Source organism: Manacus vitellinus, unplaced genomic scaffold (genome assembly GCF_001715985.3).
Source record: "Manacus vitellinus isolate BGI_N305 unplaced genomic scaffold, ASM171598v3 scaffold_20_pilon, whole genome shotgun sequence".
In the NCBI taxonomy this organism is placed as follows: Eukaryota; Metazoa; Chordata; class Aves; order Passeriformes; family Pipridae; genus Manacus; species Manacus vitellinus.
The window spans coordinates 4,602,823-4,622,589 of NW_021939471.1; the positions used below are offsets into that span (position 1 = coordinate 4,602,823).

General features: G+C 43.0%; 1 protein-coding gene across 1 annotated transcript; it reads right to left on the reverse strand.

Annotated features, from left to right (window-relative positions):
• Nucleotides 1-2,522: 2,522 nt before the first annotated feature.
• Nucleotides 2,523-14,080, reverse strand: NEMP2 (nuclear envelope integral membrane protein 2). Its single transcript, XM_018071733.2, is given in 10 exon segments — nt 2,523-3,260; nt 5,326-5,502; nt 7,683-7,908; nt 8,541-8,655; nt 9,358-9,451; nt 10,442-10,514; nt 10,689-10,917; nt 11,513-11,628; nt 13,964-14,059; nt 14,062-14,080. Coding segments are annotated over 10 exon segments (1,368 nt in total). The 3' UTR covers nt 2,523-3,037.
• Between the last annotated feature and the right edge of the window lie 5,687 nt (nt 14,081-19,767).

The following is a 19,767-nucleotide window of genomic DNA, read 5'->3' on the forward strand; positions in this document are numbered from 1 at the left end:
GAGGGATGCACACTAATGTGCATCATAAAGTGGCTGGTATGGAAGTGTGCAGGGCATCATTGTAAACACCGTGAAACAGAAGATAAATGTAGCATCCTTTGTTAAGGAAGAAAGGCTTTTTTAACAGGGCAGTGGATTAACATCTAGATTCTCTTATCAGATTTTCTGGCTGAACAGTGGACAGTACTTAACAACTGTGTTTCAGGAAGCCTGTGTCATCTCCACATATCACAGGAGCACTGTGCAAGTGAACTCACTGTCAACAAAGGGCTTCAGTGACAGCAGCTGGTTTGGGTGGGTTTTGTTTATGAAATGCTTCCAGTGTTGGAACAGGCTTGTGAGGATTTTTAAGGTTAGTATTAGATATCCACTAAAGTAGCCATCATCTTTCCCATGTTGCTGCATTTCAGCAGTGCATGCGTTTAGTAGTTTCCTGCTCCACTTTGGATGGTATTTACCCATCCAAATGATGGATCTCACAACTACACAAAACATGAGTTGATTTTATTTTCTTTTTAATTTTTCCTTGTTGAAGTAGGTGTACCTGGTATTGCTCTAAATAATTTAGAAAAAGGGACAGTGTCTGAAAACATATAATTGCCTGAACTGGGGGAGCTGTTCCATTTAATATATTGCTTAGGTAAAATACTACCTTGATGCATAATCTGGGCTATTGTATATAAATACATATTATGTACTTATATAATACAAATATGTACTTATGTACCCCCATATTATGGAAGGAAAATCATTACCACCTCAGTAAAGAGAAGACATCCAGAAAAACTGTGTGTTTAAGCTTGGACAAATCTGATTCTCCCCCTTGGCCTCAAATTGCATGGATGGGAGTTCTTGGCTAACTATGAAGTGCACTGAAAAAACACCTGTGTACTTAAAAAACTGCAAAAAAACATTTAACAGTGACATCTCTTCAAGTATCCTTTGGATAATCTCTAATAATTTTAAGTACTCCATTTTCACAATGGTGACACAGACAAAGGTAAAATACATCTAATTTAGTCTACTATGCCATCAAAGATAATGAGGCTTTCCTCCATTTTTGCAACAGCTTGTTGCTAGTGCCAGAGCCTCCATCCAAGCCTGACTTCCCAAGTGTGGATGGCAATTTAGCTGTGGATTTGGTAGCAGCAGCCTCTCTTTAGGGGTGAGTCTTGCTGCTAGTGGCCTTCCTGAATGGAACTCCTGCTCTGTTTTTTAATGTTATGGACTTAACAGTGAATATATTTTGGATCACCTGCTTGACTGGGCTTCTGTCTGCTAAACATGCTATAGATTCTGCATAGGTCCTTACCCATTTATGGCACTAAAGGGTGTGAGGTGTCTCTTTACTGTCAAGTGGACTGTTTGTTCCCTGTAAAATGAAGCAAGGTGAAGCAATATAAAGGAGGAAGAACCATGGAAGTAAGGCTTTTGAGCACCAACTCCGAGTCCTGTGTTATACAAAGGAGCTCTTGGAATATGGTATGGCTGCCACTTCTTAGCACTGTTAGAGGTAAGAGATTGTCTTCCTTGTGCAGCGATGGACAACGAGAAGCCAGGACAGCACATGCACTGCTGGAGTCACACTGCACCATGAGGCATGTTACAAAGAAAGCAAATACATCCCAGTCTGACATACCCTTCTGGAGCACTGCTTCCTACTGCTGGCAATTCCTGGTGGGTTTGTAAGGTCAGACAGTGACAGAATTGATGGTCTTTTGTTTTCTGCAGTTTGGAAGACAGTAAAGGAAAACAGCAAGGTGAGAACGTAAGAATACAGGGTAAAGAACAAAAGAAGGAAATTACCTCTGCAGGTGGATGAACTAAGGGCAGATGCTCTACTCAGCCTAGGACTCTGTAATCCATAAGCTGAAAGACATTTGACTGCCTAAACTTCTCCCCCTGTTCTGTCTTCTCCTGCCCACACACCACCTGTGAGAAGTCCCACAGAGGGCTGAAGAAGGGGAGGTAGGAGCCAGGTATCATCCCTTGTTGTGCCAGGAGTGACTTTCTGTTTCTTACTGAATGAGCAAACTACTGAGTACTCTGAGGGCAGTGGAGCTCTATGTGGCTTATCTTCATTCCTAATTACATGGTCACAGCAGCACTCTGGCCCTGCTGACAGCAGTTTCTCCAAGCAGCTGAAACAGTCTCAGCCTGTGTGGCCTTTTCTGGGCTGTTGAGAGGCCTGGAATGGGCAGAGCACCTGCCTGAGGTAAGGTGGCACTGAAACTGAAGGCAGTAGTAAAAATACCTTTGGGGATGAAAATCCTCTCCTAAATCATCTGCACTGTTAGAGATGGAGAAGCAGAGGGCTGAAGAGAGGTTTAGCAGAAGTATCCATAGAAGAGGGAAGAATAGTATGTAAAAAAAGACATGGAAAGAACAAAATGCAGTATTAACTAGAGCAGAGACCAAGAACGGAGCAATACAGGCAGAGAGTGAAAAGTCAGGCAGGGTTTTGAGTAAGGGGAGCTTAAAAATGGAGAGGCAGAGTGAAGGTAACAGACAGCAAGCCCAGCCAGAAAAGCAAACCAACCTTGTTCAACTGCATTAACTCTATGAAAAGTCTCACAATAAACACAGTTTATCGGCACTCTAATGGCATTAATAAAAGTGTTGACACATAGTGTACTTAATAAAAGCAGAGTATTAAAAACTGGTTCTTCTCCCTCTAGTGCTCAGCACAGAGGACTTGAGGATGGAAAGAGACAAAACAGGTTCCCCGTTTCCTAGAGGTAGTATCCTTGGTAAAACAAGGCATCCTGGTGGGACAGGCTGCTGCCTGCCATGTTTGCTTCCCCAGTTAAAATACCAGTAGTAGGAGATTCCTCTTCACTTGAACAGCCCTGATGGTTTCTCTGTTGCTCTAACCAGGTAACATCAGTGATACGGGAAACATTGTTTGAAAAAATCCTCGTTTGTCCACCAGCAACCACAAGAAATGGCCAAGTGGGAGTTCTCAGTCTGTATCCTTCCTTTCTAGGACAAACGTGTTTTCCCTCTCTTTTTTTTTTTTTTCATTATTTCCCAAAGCTCAGAGCAACTCAGTAGCATATGGAAATGAAATTTGTTTATGCCTTTCATCTTCATTCTCCTCATCTTCATGGATGGAATTGGCTGGATCATCCTGCTCAGGCCGTGCCCTTGTCTCAAAGAGCTGCTCCTCCAGGAAGGAGCTCCCAATGCCGTATTCCTCATCATGTGCCTTTGCTTCTGCAGGTGAGACGTGGGGAAATCCCAGAACAAAATCTGCAAACCTGCCAAATTTTTAAAGGGAGAAGTGATCAGCTGAGAAATTTAAAAAAAACAAAAAACAAAACCACAACTGTAAATGCTGGGGATACTGCTGTTTAAGCAGAAATGTTTTAAGGACATGCTTACAGGCAGTGCAGGTGAGGGGAAGTTGCAACAAGGGATGGCAACGACCCTTCAGATTGATTTTCCTGCCTCATCTTTTCAGTCTTTTCTATAGAAGTAACTTTTGCTCTTCTGCAGGCCATCCTACAAGGTCTTGTGACTAAGAAAGAAGACCTAACTTCCATTTTCTCGTCTTGTCAGTGCTAATGGGGTAATGCAGAGTAAGTATTTGTACAGTTGGATAGGTGGTACTTTAGCTTCTAAAAATAAATTAAAGCTTTAGCATATTTGAGACAAAGGCTGTAAGAATTCGAGTAAGTTTGTTTTGCAAATGAAAGGAAATATGGTGAGAACTCTGCATTCCTATATTGCTGTGCAATCACCTTGCTTCTGGAGCTGCATGCACACTGTGGGCAAGCTGAGCTCAAGTCTTGCCAAGGAATTCCTGGAGCTACAAGCTGGGAATTCTGCAGCTGCTCCAAGTAAATGCCAAAGCGGAGGTCTGGCAGAAGAAAGCTTAAAATCAGCACTGTCCCTACATTTCATTTGCCACAAATCCTGCTTTCAGTGGACAACTCCACTGAAGAGAGAGAATGGAACTGGAGGTTTCTGGCAAGCGTGTGGGAACAGACGGCAGTTCTGACACCTGGGTAAGTGTCGACAGCATCAGAGGGATGTATGAAAGAGGATATGCAGCTACATTCTGCAGTTCTGGTAAACTGATCAATAATTTACATTTTAGACTTAACGTTTCTGTGAGATGAATGCTGTCACCTCACTGTTCTTGGAACCTCTGTTAGTCTAAATGGGGAACAGCTTTGGGCTGGCTGGTTTACAGGTTTGCCTTGTGATGAACTGCCGTCTGATGCTTAGTGGGAGCTTGACGGGGGACTCAGCTTCAAATCTTTTGGTTCTCCTTTTTATTTTTGTATTCTTATCTAGTTAACAGTTTATAAGAATTGTATTAACAAAGTGATGTCTAGAAAATACATGTCTCCGTTGTTTGTTCTGCGCATTTGGCAGTATTTGGTTGTACAATACTGCAGTAAGCTTTCACTTTTTTATTTCTATCATGCTAGAGAATGCAAGCAGCATAGGAAGTAAGACTGTTTAACTGTAAATCTGTAAGAGCTGGCAGAAAGGCTGTTTGCATGCCCATGCAAGGAAGATTAAGGTTCTGAAACTGGTTTTACCTGGTCACTGATGAAAATCCAAGCTGGCTCGAGCTCCTTTAAAATTGTGACACTTGGTTCTGTGGCAAGAACTAAGTCTTTGTGGCTGGCTAATATGTGAAATTCTGTTTCTGACATCTTAAGTTTTGGGTTTGATGGGAAAACACTGTTATGATGATTAATTTTATATTCTGCAAGCTTTTCTGGCTTCATTTGCCTGACCTTTCCTGACCTATATTTGTCTTAAGTCTGTCTCTTAAGCTATACATGGCATAGCTTTTCCACCTGTTACACTTGCTAGGTGCAAGCATTGATTTCTTTCTCTGTATTCTTAGTCTTAGTGATACTGCAAGTAATAGGATTCCCTGACTGTCCAGGTTTGCAGTTGGAGAGCTTAACACAGGTAATATTTATGTATCTTCAGCCTGCCCAAATTTTACACCACAAAAAAAGTGCACTGCTCTAGAACCTGAAGGAAGGCCATTTCCCTGGTCAGAGAGCCAGCCACCAGCTCCTACAGCCAAACTGTAGGAGCTTACAGAGGCACTCCAGGAAGGCTGGAAGTTTTATGACTGTCATTTAGCTGTGAATGTCTGCAAACTCTCAAGAGTAATTTATGGTCAGGGAGGAACAAACAGGGATTTAATACCACCAGCAAATAGTACCCTTGGGAGGTGTGGCTGTGGTCTTGAGCAGGATATGCAAGATAAACTCACCTGGAACAGTGCCTGAAGTGGCATTTAGGTCTGCTGTGCAATGAGTTTCCTGTTTTAGAGGAGCCAGGTTTTCTTACCTGTGTGGGGACCGCAGTTTGGATACAGCTATCCATGATGGGAAATCTGGGTTCCTGCAGAACGAGCGCAGCTCCTCCAGAGCTCTGACAGTTTCAGTTTCACCTTGTTCTCGATACTCCTCTTCAGTCAGGTATTTAAACACTAACTTTTTTGATTTAAAGTGAGTCTTCATTTTTCTAGAAAGAAATGAAAACAACTGGTATTTCTAAAGTCTTCTGGCACATAATTATTATCTGCCCTTTTTCTCCATTACCTGCTGTTAACATGCATTAATAATTCTATCCTTTTAAAAGGACAAGCTACATTTTTGCATTTGAGTACGAGGAATGTAATGTGTGCCACCTCTTTACCCTAGGTCTTAACTGAAGCTGTAATATTTCACATAATTACATTTAATGAGCTTCAAATGAGCTTTGGATCAGGTCCTTATTGTGTATGCGTGGACTAAAATCTCACAGAATTAAATAGATGGCTGCCTGCTCAGCCATTTTTAGGTGCAAAATGCAAAATGTGTCTGTGCAGAGACAGGGGCTGAATCAAAACCCAGTCTGCATATGTTCCCTTAAAGATAAGCGATGCTCTAAGCCTGTTGTGAGTTGTTCATGTTGTTTACTAGATTGCTTCCCTTAAATCTTGCTTTAAATTACAAAACTGAGTAGTCTGAGGCCAAAATGTTTACAATCTGATGTTTTTTTAGCTGCTGCGTAGCGATGTATAATATAATTAGATATAAATTAGAAAGTGTGCCATGTTCCATTCCCTTCTGTTGACTGCTTTCAATTTAAATGTTGTGATGAGTTAAGATAAGCAAGGGCTGGATGCCCATAAAACTTTCAGCTCTGCATAAAAACACCTGCTCCAACAGCAGCATTCAACTTTCCTCCTTATTTCCCTCTAAAGCAAGAGAGAACTAGCCATTGTTCAGGTCAAATAGTAAGGGTCTTGCTGGCTCAAATAAAGCAAGATTCTGAGTTACTTTGATATATTTCCAGCTCTGAACTGTGTATCTGGCATCATGGCCCCACAGTTCAGTGCTGTGGCCTAGTGTTTTTAAACAGAAAATCATTCTCCTAAGAGATTTTTGTAGAGCTGTATTTCTTTATAGAAGCATCAGTTCATGAAAGCCAAAAAAGAGAACCACATGACGAATAAACTCCAGCGTTCCAGGGTAAAACAGGTATGTTCTGTGAACTTGTGGCCACACCACACTGCTTTCAGAGTGTGCTGAACCTGCTTACGTCAGGTAACTATTGATGTTGTTTTTGAAACAGCTGGAGCTTCTCAGCTGCAGGCAAAAACTGGTCTACAAATGATAAATTCTACCTAAAATAAAAAAGTTTCAACTCAGTCCACAATTCAACATGTAGAAAGAACACAGGAGCAAAGCAGTATGTTCCTCAAAGGGAAAAAATGTGTAAAAAAACTAAAACCCAAATAATTTGGGTTTTATTATTTTGTTTATGGCAGTTCTAGCCTTTGCCTCTTTGCAATTCTCTGTGGTTCAGCAGAGTCCACAGCTACAGAACAGTCTGCACTAAGGACTCTGAACCTGGATGCCATCACTGAAAATAAAAAACAGATGTAAACTGGCAGGGCTTTTTATAATCTTCATCTGAGTGTTGCATTTGTGATAAAATGTGCTCCAAGTCCAAGGCTGAGCAAACATGTTGTTCCCGTATTGCTGATGAAAATACTTAAGAGAACTAAGGTTCTTTAAGTTCTCTAAGAGAACTAAGCAGTTTCCATTCCAAATGGCACAATGTAAATGGGGCCTAGGAATAGAGGGGAATATCTCCATAGTTCTAATAGATTGCTGCCACAAAACAGAGAGTTAGGTACATCTCAGGTAATAACCTTGGAAAACTAAATGGAAAACATTCTTTTTGTGGACATGTGGTTTTAGTCTCTGAACTCTGCTACAAGTTACTTTTGAACAGCTGCTTCCTCGGTGATGGTACTGTTTTATTCCATAAGATTCCATACAAGTTACCTGCAGGTTCTCTCAGTACATGTGAAGCCAAGGCACTACTGCTGCAGTCTAATCAACCAGACAGAAATGTTCTGATTACCATATGCTGCAGACTAAAAGGTGCTACATTTGTCCTTAAGAGCACAGTCACGTTTCTCCATCATCCATAAAACAAAACTCATGCTTAGAACTGACAAATAGAAAGTAATTCCTGTCTCTCAGGGCCTTAAACCTTTTCCATTGCAGTTTTACATTTGGCAAAAATATGAACAAGTACTAGGGATTCCTAAATCATTACTGAAGTGTAGAGGTTTTTTTTTCATTATCAGCCTCCAATATTTCTTAGTGATCCTGGGACCTGGGCATTCATCACAAATAGATACAAACCTGGCTATATGACAAGCAGCACCAAGGGGATAACACAGGCCTTTGGAGCAGAGGCTGACTGCTATCACTGCATATGCAACTTGAGGTATGGTGACACCACAGTAAATCAAGACAAAAGCTGTTAATTGCAGCGTCCACGTGAACAAGGTTATGCTGAGTTCAGTGGTGAGTGGCCCGTGCTGATGGCAAATGGCAAAGCTGGTGATCCCAACAGCCAGAAAATACCCTGCAGGAACAGAAAAGTAGGACATGGAGAATAAGATGCAAACTACCCCATAAAGTTCATCAGTTTGCTTCACAAAGCTTGCAACTGCTGTGAAGTACAGCTCAAATCTTGGGTTGTCTTATAGATACCTGCACTGTTTTATGTGCTTTTTATTTCCAAGGTGTGCAGAGGTCACAAGGTGATCTATGAACAGCCTTTAGCTGTGACCTGCACACGAATTCTCCTCATGTGACAAGGTCGAGGCAGATGCAAGATCAATAGATTTGTCAGCCCCTGCAGCCACCTCCAGTTGGCAATTTATGCATCCAGTTTCCACATGTAGTGAAGTACAAAGCAGAGGAGCTGCCCTTTTGCTCTTACAGGAGGAGTATGTAATGGCAAATCAATGAACAAGTAATACAGGCAAAATCTGCTCTTAAAACTTCTAGTCCACTACATCAAACTCTTTATTTAATGATACAATGTAAGTGCTCATTTGAGTGGATTAGGAACCTTTGGAATATCTCAACATCTGTAGCTTAGGAGAAAAATGTACTCCATAAGTGAGTCACTTTTCTTTTTTATGGGCAGGTATTCATCTGACCACTAAATTAAACCAAAATCTGCAACACATTTTTTGATAATTTTCTTACCCAACAGGTAGTTTCTGTGTTCAGACCACAACCACTGCATATTCTCTTTGAAGCAGTAAATAAAATAGAGAGAGGCCATCCAGCAGCCACTCATTAGGATCCAGAAGGTACTGTGCTGAAAATAAACAAAAAAAAAGGTAAAAAAAACTTTAAAAAAATCAAAAAATTTCAAGTCAGAATCAGGATCATTATTTGCAAAGGAACTCAGAAGCAAGAGCAGATATGATATTCTTTAGACCTACAGGGCTTATGATTCACACTAAGACTTCCCTTGCACAGCCTCCTGCACGCCAAAACAATATCAATGCTAAGTGGAGCAACTGCATCTCTATTTGTGTATCATGTCACAGTGTCACAGTATAAGCCTATTCCTGTGTATTACCAATTAACAGATCTCAGTAATATTAAGGGAATGCACAGGCTTTGTAAAAGTAAAGCATAAATTCACATCTGCCTTGCAATGAATTGCCTTTGGTGAATGGAAGAGAATCTGTCCCAGTTGCCACTAAAACTGTATTTTTATTTAGATTAATTCATAGATTCAAAAATAAACTTAGCTCCAGTCCAGCAAAAATAATTTATGTTTCAGAATCAACATCTTGTAAATCAACAATCTTCTGTTCAGTTTAAACCCAGGAGGAAGCTAACTAGAACTTGATTCTGACCTAACTATATTTACTTGATGCAAGCAATCCTCCAGTCATTGCAGTGCAGTCACCCAGCCACAAAACCAGAACAAGGTCAGAATCTGGCTCTGTACTCTCACTTCCTATATTATGATAACTATTATTATTTTGTTTTATAAATGTAGATTTACCCTTGGAATAAACCTTTTAAGTGTCAACAGGACAAGGACTAGCAAAGCAAGAACACCCAGTATTATTCCAGAAAGGTAAAAGAATTTGGTACTCCTGTAAAGAGAACAAGAGAGAATATGGTGAGAAGTGTAATTTGTAATTGGTTAAGATGCCAACATTTGTAAAAACAGCAGTGATCTTCAATAAGAACTTAACACAGCTGAAAGTTAGAGTTGTACTTATATGGTTAACAGGCCCAGTTCAGATATTAAATCTGTGGAAGGAAAAATCCCCAACAGATGCTAAAGGTCACTGGAGTTGTTATAAGGTAGGAAACTGTGCTGGGCTTTTTTAAAGCTCACACTATTTCTGATTTCGTTGATCTCCTAGTCTTTAATTATTTCATTTTCTTCTATCTACCAATATGGTTCTGTACTGCATGAGAGGTTTTATTTTAATTTAGAATGTAAAAAACCCTCCACAAACCCACAGGCTTTTTTTCTAAGCCTGTTTATTATAAAGCCTGACTTAATAATTCACAGTTAACACTATAAAACCTATTGCTGCTCTGCTTGTTTTAGAGGTGCCTCCTGACAATTATTTTGTGACTCATTTTGCTTTGAAGTCATGGGCCACGTATTTTGCTATAACAATTAAGTATCCTCCCTTACATGCTATGCAAAACGTGATGGGGAATGGGTGGCACAAAAGTGGAGGCAGAAGAGGCCCCAGATGGCTTCATCTTAAGCATTTCTCCCCAGGAAAGCATCGTTGCTAATATGCAGCATTATTTAGCATTCAGCTAACCTCACTGGTCTACAAAAGGGAGAGAGGGTTCTTCTGAATCCACACAGCTGCTCACTGTCTTGGTGTCACCCAGTGCAGGAAGCTTGGATACCAAAACCCTAACACAGCTAAGTGATTAATGGAGTGCAGCACTCCAAGGTGTGTCACAATCTGTCCAAACACAAACGGTATGAAGAAGTTTTAAATATACGTTCAGTTCCTTATTTCACTTTCCCAAAGAACCGTCTCTTTAGCTTAGCAAACAGACCAAAGATGCACAGGCTTTGGGAAAGAAGGTCAAAAGCAGCTTGTACTCACCTGCTCAGGCTGTTTGCAAAATGGAACAGAAAAATTCCAGCTACAAACAAAAACAAGAGCTTTCCATCTAGCACTAAAAAAAGGAGGAAAAAAATAGAAATTGACTTTAGACTAGTTCAATCTGAATTGCTGATTAAATAAAATATCAACAGAAAAGTCCCAAGCTTCTTACAGCAGAGGTGGCACATCCAGTAGCATTGGCAATACCAAGCTATCTGTAATCTAAACTGAAAGCTTTGGTACTTACTTTCTCGTTTCACCCTCACAGTGTACGGTACAGTTTTGAAGGGCTGTATTTTGAAACAAACATCCTCTCCATATTGTTTTATGCTCATGGAAGTTTCTGTACATGTCTCTGGCTTCCAGAGGATTTGAACAGCACATGCAGCAAACTCAAAAACAGTTTCTGAATTCCGACAGTTGCTTTTTTCTGAAATAGGCTCAAACCTGAACTTTTCTCTGCTGTTAACTTTTACCTGGAAACAAAGAACAGAATACACAGAGAAGTAGCTCAGAATCACCAAAAGGTTTTGTTTTTCTGAGCTGTATAGCATATAAGCCATACATGTGGTAATGAAGATCAATCTTAGTTGTTTAATATTGGTTATTTACATTATGCAAAGATTAACCATTTACAATTAATCACCTTACAAGGTGATTTAGAGAACTCAGCAGCAGCAAAGTTCAGTGGAGAGGCCTCAGTCCATCCAAAAGCTCACTGAGTTTGGATGACACTTGCCCACACGCAGATTTCTAACAAAACCAGTAATATCTGACACAGTGAGTGTGTCACAACTGCATTTTCTCTTCAGATGTACACATTCCATAAAGGTGTTTGGTGATAAGCAACAGCATTTGTTGCAGAGGTTAACAGAAGTCCATCAGTGGAAAAGGTGTGCAATAAATAATATCATAACGCTGCATTTTTACCGTGGTGTGACCTATACACCATTGAAAATACTAATTACAGAGAGATGCTGCTCTGATCTTGCTAACTGACCGTGCACTTTGCTGGTAAAAGCTCACATGAAATGTGCTGCATATCTGAATGATCCCCACATGGCCTCTTACCTGAAGAGTTGACCACAGGTACTGTAAGTGAATGGTTCTGTTTTGCACATAGCAGTAACAGTTTTCATCCTGTTTCTCGATGACATCCATTTCCTGCAATAAGCTACAGTTTCTTCCTGGGGAGGAGAGGGCAAAGATGTTAATTTTAAGCATGAATCAAATTCAAATGTATCATTTTAGTTCATTCCATTGTTATATATGCTGAAACAAGTTCAATATGATTTAGATGAAAATTCAAATTAGAATTCTAATCAAGTAATTTAGGCTCCAAAATAAACTGCTACACCTTTGAAGGAAAAAAAACAAAACAAAACAAAACACCAAAAAATTGTATTCTAGAAACTCTTGGCTTTGATATCAGTGTTTTGATGGCACTGGAATTGGGCCTCTGGGCCAAATTCACTGCTGGCACGAGTGGGCATAACTCCAGTGGAGTTGCTTGTACCAGTGGTGAATGCAACTGTGGGAGTCTGAGCAGGTAAACAGGCTTACATATTAAAATAGTCATTGAGCACATGACACAGCTGCTGAGCGCAGAAATCATACTCCTCTCCCTCGGAAATGTTCCTAATGTTAAATAACGCAACTTTTCTTTTTAAAACTTTTTTTTTTCCTGACATAGTCCAGCCATGGCATATAACAGGGGAACTGCACTGATAGCTCACATTGAATTAGGGATGCTATTTGTTCTAACCCTCCTGAAACTTTAATGAGCCCCTGTGATCTTCAGAATGAAGGTTGCACTTTTGAGCAGAAATGGACCTAAAGAATTTACAGAGCAAACTTTGAATAATATACATTCCGATCCATATACATGTGTAAAGTATACCCCACAGTGCATTACTGCAGTGTTCCAGGAACATAATTAAAGAGAAGAATAAAGGAAATAATTACAGATCTGAAGAGAGGGACTCATCTGGCTTACTGAATAAAAAAATGTAGGTCTAAGCCAAGCTCGGTAATAACTGCTAACACAGTCATACACTCAGAGCAGCAAAATGAGTATGTGCAAACAGTCTCAATCTGGACAAGGAGATATTGTTTGCAGGTAAAAACCTGGTGTGTCTCTATAAGGAAGCTGAAATTAGGCTAAATTATATTTTAACCAATTTAATTAAGCCAATGAAAATTACCATGGATGTTCTTTCGTAAGTTTATTACAGCATTCCAGAATTAGTGTTCACACATGATCCTGCTAAATTGGTTTAACCTGAAAATTTGGGCATTTTTATTGTGGAAAAATTAACCATCTGATTAATTGTCGTCCATGGCAAATCCAGTGGGAGGGAACACAACCACTCAGACAGGGGCTGGTTGCACCTTTAGACAGGCACTTCCACAAAGGTCATCAGATGAAGTTGCAAAAGGATTCATTTGTCACTGAGGTGCTGCCGACTGACGCAGCAAGGTGGCGAGGCTGGGCACTACCCAGGGCTAAAACCAAGATAATCCAGTAACAGGAAATGGCAATACCCTCCCAGAAGGACAAAACACAGCCCAGAGTGCCCACGCCTTCCCTGCAGGGTGTCTTAGGATTTTCTGCCACTAGGGATAAGCTATCCATCCACGTCAGAAGCAAGGTCATCCATATGATGACTAGCAAGTATTTTCTTTCTCCCCTTCGTTTTAAGCAATTTTTCTTGAGAAAAATAATCTGCTTGAAACATTACATCAGCTCCATAGAGTGAAACAATCATGTTCCAAAAGGAAAGATGCTTCTGAATAGGTGACTCTTGAGATGGCGGGGAATTTTATCTACTGTGGGGACATACAGGTGAGGTAACTCTCGAATTGTGAGATTACAAAAAAAGAAATTTGAAATTATGAGCAATCAGCGTCTGCTGCAGAATCCGGTGGATGCCCAAGGCTCAGGACGTCAACGCACGGGGGAAGCAGGTTCTCGAGTTCCGTACTGCTACTAAAACTGAGCACAACAGCCTTCAGGGTTTTGACTGCCCTCAAATATGTTAATAAAAGATCAGTTCTGCATCAAATTCCCCTGACCCTGAGAAGGCCAGATGGAGTCGCACAGACAGCGAGCTCCCAGCCCCGCCGCCGGGGCGGGACGGACGCGCCCGCCCTCTGTGCCCCGGGAGGCTCTTTGTCCCTGCGGGCACTGCCGGGCCGGGTCCCTGCCCGCCCGTCCCACCGGGGACCACAAGGCACAGTCCTGTGGAAACTGAACTGCGAGGGAACAACAGGAGCACAGGGCAAAGGGCCTCAGGGCCGCGGCCGCCCCGGTCCCCCGCAGCCCCCGGCGGGGCGCAGCCCCCCCGACCGCCGGGCAGCGCCATGTTGGGCGGGAGCGGGACCCGCGGGGGCGAGGAAGCCGGGGAGCGGAGCGTGTCCCCCGCTCCCTGTTACCAAAGGGACGGCGCTGGAGAACCCCCCAGCCTGCGACCACCCGCTCTGCCCCGCGCAGCCCCGCGGGCGGGAGGGGACGGGCAGTACCTGCTGGCGGCGCCTCCCCGCTGCCCGCGCCCGCCCCGGGCAGCGCCAGCCGGAGGAGGAGGGAGCAGCACCCCGGCCCCGGCCGGGCCCGGCAGCGGGAGGCCGCGCCGGACCCATGCGGCGGCCGCCGGTGCCGCCTCGCCGCTCCCGGCCAGCGAGGGCGGGGAAAGGGGCGGTGCGGCCCCGCGGCTGCGCCCCCGCAGCGCCGCGATCGGCCCGGGGCTGCGGCTCCGCCCGGTGTGTCCCAAACATGTGTCCCAAACGTGTCCCAAACGTGTCCCAAACGTGTCCCCAAACGTGTTGTCCCAAACGCCTCGGGGGGGCCGGGGGCCCGTCTGGGGTGTGACCCCCACCTTCGGCTTCTCGTAGGTCTCTGCCTTAAAGGCTTCCGTGGGGCTGAGAGGGTGCGCTTGGAAAGAAGGGGGGAAACCATCGAATGCAACAGCTCAGCGAAAGCGTGTCCTGGGATTGCGGTCCCATCAGCCCAGCTGACCCACAGCGTTGGCTGCCTGGTCAAGGTGTAGACTGGTTCCAAACCAAAGGCTGACGTGAACAGCTGGTGACACTTCCAAACCTCAACCAAGGCGGCCGAACGGGACAGTGAATTCTGGCCTCCTTGTGCACCCTGTTCCCCAGCCCCTTCCCCGCCCAGCCCGAGGCAGAGGCCAACTCAGGTCACCAGGGTGCCGGCAACCAGCGGTGACTGAGTCAGACACTGAGCAACACACATGGATCAGTCCCTCTGCCCACCCAGCACTTCCCTGAACGGAGTGTTATTAGATGCTTTGATGGAGGTGAATGTCCACAGCTTTCCTGTATTTCCTAGGCAGCCACAAGGAGAGCCTGGAGCAGGTTTCATCATTCCCTTGTCAGCTCACGAGCAAGGTCCAACTCAGCTCATCCCTGCTTGCTCATTGCAGTCATTTTAGATCACTTGTGAGTCACAGTCAGCAGTCAGGGGTGGAAAGGGCTGGAGTTCTTTTTCCTATTCTATGAAAATCAATAAACACAATTTTGCCAAGGCATTCTGGCATCACTGTTGTCTATTTTTATACCGAGCCCTACATTTGGCTTTTCCAACCTACTTGCTTTGCTACGACGGGTTCCCTTCCATGTTCTTTAAACAATGCTATTTGTCTGCATGAAGGTTGGTTGTCGTTTTATTTTTTTATTGTTTAGGGCTGTATCCAATTCCTGGGGGTGCCAGGATGGGCTTTTTTAGCACCTGAAGGGTGCTGCCCACTGCCTCGCACCCTGTCTCGGCGCTTACATCTGCAGGGAGTGGGCGGTGCAGGGCTGCGGCTCTCCTCGCCTCACCTCCTACGCCCGCTTGGTGCTGGCTGGGCTCGCATCTCACTGTGGATTTTTCCTTGCAAGTACTGAGGAAGTGGAGGATAAGGGCAAAAATAGTTGGGATTTGATAGCGCGTGCAACATCTGACAAACTTCAGTCTCCAAAGGAAGCTGCGATTGATTTATATCTTTGTCTTTATGTAATTTGGGTGTTGTCTCCATGTAACTTTTCAAGCACTTTCTCTAGCAAAGTTGATGAAGAAAGAAATACTTGTGTTTGTGCTTCCCTGGTTCCCTGATAAACCCTTAGAAATATGTTACCTCTTGTTTGTGTGTCTACACAGCAAGGGACCATCACGGCCAAGTTATCAGAGGAATCCCTTTCACATTTTCAATTTGCAATATTTTTTCGGTTACGTTAACCTTCTTGACAGTATTTTTTCTGGGAAGGGAGAAACTCTGCGTTCAGTTCTTGCTTGTATTTTCATTTCTAGAGCTCTTTCCACTTCACCGCTAATTAACTTTCAATAACTGTCGTAGGGTTACAGTCAGCCAGCATGAATCAGACAGAAAATGTAGCTTTAGGGGACTGCACTCTGTCAAAAACTATTAGAAACCTGTGCTTGATTTCCAAGGAGAATATACTTGCTCAAGCAGGATACAGCAGCTATTAGGCAGTGTTCTACCTCAGTGAGAAAGCTTCAATAAAATGGACTCCAGGGTTTTGGTACAGCCCTTCTTTCAGGGTGGCTCTAAGTAATTATGCAGAATTTTCCTTGCTTCCCGTTTGTTTGGTTTCCTAAATGCTGGTGGTGATGCTTAGGCCAAAGTTTGGGTTCTGAGCTTGAAGGCAATGTTTTTACCTATTTGCTCACATATATAATTTGAAACGGGGGAGAAGGAAGAGGTCTCTTATGGGTGCAGGTCATCTTGTAGAAGCTCTGCCTTTCTGGGGTCTTTTCAATTGGGGAGAGGTGAGTGAGCACAGGTTTTGGCTGGGAGTGCTCAGGGAAAGACTTGGCTGTGGCAGACAGCGAAGCCCATGGTACCAGGAATGGGTGACATTCCAGAGATGTAGCATGCAAAGCTCTCCAGCTCCATGCTTTTTGACAAATTGCCTGTTTAGAAACTAGGAAGGAGGCAGGGGAGAAGTGCAGAGCCACATCCACAGCATGTGTTTTCCTCTCAGGCTTTTGGAGCCCTGCGTTATGCCACCCCATAGACTCTGACCCCTAAAACACTCCTTAATATCTTCAGCAATGCCCTTGTCTAGCTGCTTAAAGGCTTATTGCAATGTTAGGTGTGATACCAAATTCTCTTTGTCCTGCTGAATCCTTGTTCTTCCACAAAGACCCCAGGTACTCACTGCTGATGATTGATTTGGCCTGTGCAGCCGTAGGAATAGGCCACAGCTGTGTGAGTCACTGATGGGGAGGGAGCTCCTCTGTGCTCCCCAAAGCCCTGCCTGCCTTGGGCTCTAGTGTAGTTGGAGGCAGCCCCTCTCCCCTGCAGCATCTGCAAGCCCAGGCTGAGGACAAGGCGTTCAGTTCCCACCCCACGAGGTGATGCTCGTTGCCCACTTGCAGCCTGCTGTTTACTTTCTAGCTAGAGCTAATAGAGACTTTCAATTTCCAACCTCAACACGTTCTCCGGGTGACTAAGGGTGGTTTATTTAATTTTCATTTCCCCCCCTTTGCTCTCCGTTCCCTCTTCTTACATCAGCAGTGGGTATAATTTGTTTGCAGAGTTACAGGGTGTTTTATCTTTCTTTGGCTGGCCTCAAGTGCATGGGGGTTTGTTGAAGCAATGGCATTCTTGATTTCTTAGAGCTGGTATGTGGGTGTTGGATTGTGTCATTCGTAGGAGGTGAGCGTCAGAGGAAGTGGGATCAACTGCTGGAGGAGGTGTGTAAGCCAGGTACTTAATATTTGGTTTCCTGGAAAAGCAAGGAAAAATAGCAAAACAGGCAGCTTTTGTATCTTTAGTTTTCCCAGGTAATCAGAATAACACAATACCAATACATGCTTAAGCACAGTTTGGGTTGGTTTTGGTTTCGTTGGGTTGTTTTTATTTTGGTTTGGTTTTTTTTTTTTTCCCCTTAGTTTACTCAGGATGGAGAACTACTATGTTTTTTTTAAATAATTTCACATGTTTTGGTGGGTTCTGTTGAATGTTTATTCCAGAAATACAAATAAATTCATGTTCTGTAAGTGCCCTCACAAACAATGTGATTTGTTATCAGGTACATTATGTTGTCTTTTTATTTGATGTAAAATGGCGTCTTAGGGTTAAAATTAGACAGAAGAGCCATTTGAGACTATTTTGTTCATCTCCAACTGTTTTTTCAGAAGTGCATTAGTCTGAAGTATTTCATGGGCAAAACACTGAGTTATTTTGGGGGAAGAAAAATTATCTATAAAAGAAAAGTATAGCTACTTCTTTTTACAGTAGTTTTATGATAATCACTATTTTATTTGACAAGTATAGATATTGAGCTAGGTCGTACTCTGCTAGGAATATTTCTTTCTCTTAAACTGCTCTAGGTAGTAGGTACCTTTTGCAGTCCTTGCTCAGGCTAAGCATAAAAATTAAATAGAGAAATTAATTTTTAAAGGGTACCTGTGTCTTATCTTATGGATTAGGTAAAAGGACTATAGCAGCTTTCTTGGTATTTAACCCTATGCTTATTTTCCCATTGTTATCAAAGGGATCTGTAGGTCAGGAGAAAGGAAAGCTCAGCCAGCTGACAGTGAAGTGTTCAGGGGAGGACTTGTCTGCTATTGCTGGAAACACAGTCCTTCCCTCTGACTTTAGTGAAGTATTCTGGTGTAAATTTATGGGTCTCATTGATGTTATTCCTGATTTACACAACAGCAAGCAGTAAGTAAGCACAACAGCAGGTTAAGTAGCAGTGGGCCTTAAATATTTATCTGGTTTATTTTTAGAATGGCAGTCGCAGCTATTTATAGAGCAAGGAAGCAATGATATAAATCTGACTGGATTCCTCCTTTGCTTTGAATCTGCAATAGAGAAGCAGTTGGGGTTTTTTGACCATGAGTTCTTATTCACTATGTTAAATTTGCTCTGATTAATGTGTTATAGACTTCATTTTTCAAGGACCTCTTAAGCCCTGCTTGTAAGCATGAGGGATCTTGTTACTTCTCTGAAGGAGAATTGATGCAGCCTTAAGAGTGGCTGGGTGATTGCCCTGTGGTGCTGTGCAGGCACTAATACCTTACATGGGTTTATCAGTGGGGAAAGGTCCCAGGAGAAAACTCACTTATGGTTGGTCATTTTCTTGCTAATAAAACCCTAGAATAGAATATATTCTCTAATGATAGGCCTTGCTGGATGTAGGACAGGCAGATGGAGTTGCTGCTGTGAGTGAGCCTGTTTCTGTGCCAGTGTGGTAGGGAAGGGCATTCCCTCTGAAAAGCAATGTGAGGGATAAACTAGGCTGGTGGATGGAGATGCCAGAAAAGAGTGTGTGGTTATATGTGCTGACTCAGAAATTAGCACTTTTGGCTCTTAGGCCACTGGTTTATATGTGGCTTAGCTTAAATCTATTGTTTTCTTTTGATTCCAGATGGTTTGTGGTAAGTAGATTGGTGATCCCAGCCTGGCCTTCAGTTGGCAAAGAACCATATCACAAAAGCCAAGCCCTACCACTAATGTTGGCGTCCTGACTGATAGTCTCAGACATGTACCCAGGGCTTCACTGCAGCTGAACAGCCCTCACCACGCACAGACAGGCAGGCCACCACCTTGCAGGACTGGTTTTGTTGCTGCATCCCTCCTGTGGAGAAAGGTTTACCCACTGCCATGAACCTCAAACCATTATTTAATTTAAAAACAAACCTTGAGAGCCTGGGAAGGAAAGAAAACTAACAGAAGAAGTCAACCCACCGTGTTTGCTGTGAGAAATCACAGGAGGTGATATAGCTTTGTCAGGAGGCCATGGGAGCTATGTTTTTTTTTTATGGATAAGCGTATGACTGTCTGTCTTGTGCTTTCAGATTTATCTTTACACTGACTGTTGTTTCTTGTTACTATGTTTATGTAGTAGTCTTTAGTAGTTTTCCTGGCTTTTGATGAAGTACTTTTGGAAGAATGAAGTGCTAGCAGCTATAAACAAGTGTGAAAAGAATTATTCTCTTTCCAACATTTCTTGAAGTTAAATTTTAGCCCCGATGTGCTCAGCTCCATTCAGGATTAATCTCTGTGTTGTCAACGGAGCTTGTCAAGCTCTTTCACATCAAAAGAGGCCGTTTTGTATTAAGAAGATTCTGATAAAGTCTCCCAGCTCTTGGGTACAACACAAAGGCAACCTGTGGCTCTCTACTTCTGCTCAATCCATAAGTTTTCAGGTGTCTGGCAGCTTCCTATTTTCTTCTACATGTGTGCTCTGACAGGTCCAGCTTCAGGCAGGTGGCCATTAGCAGAACCATAAGCAGGCACTTCCAAACTATTTAGAATAATTCTCCCAGACTGTGTCTGGGTTGTTGATAGTTT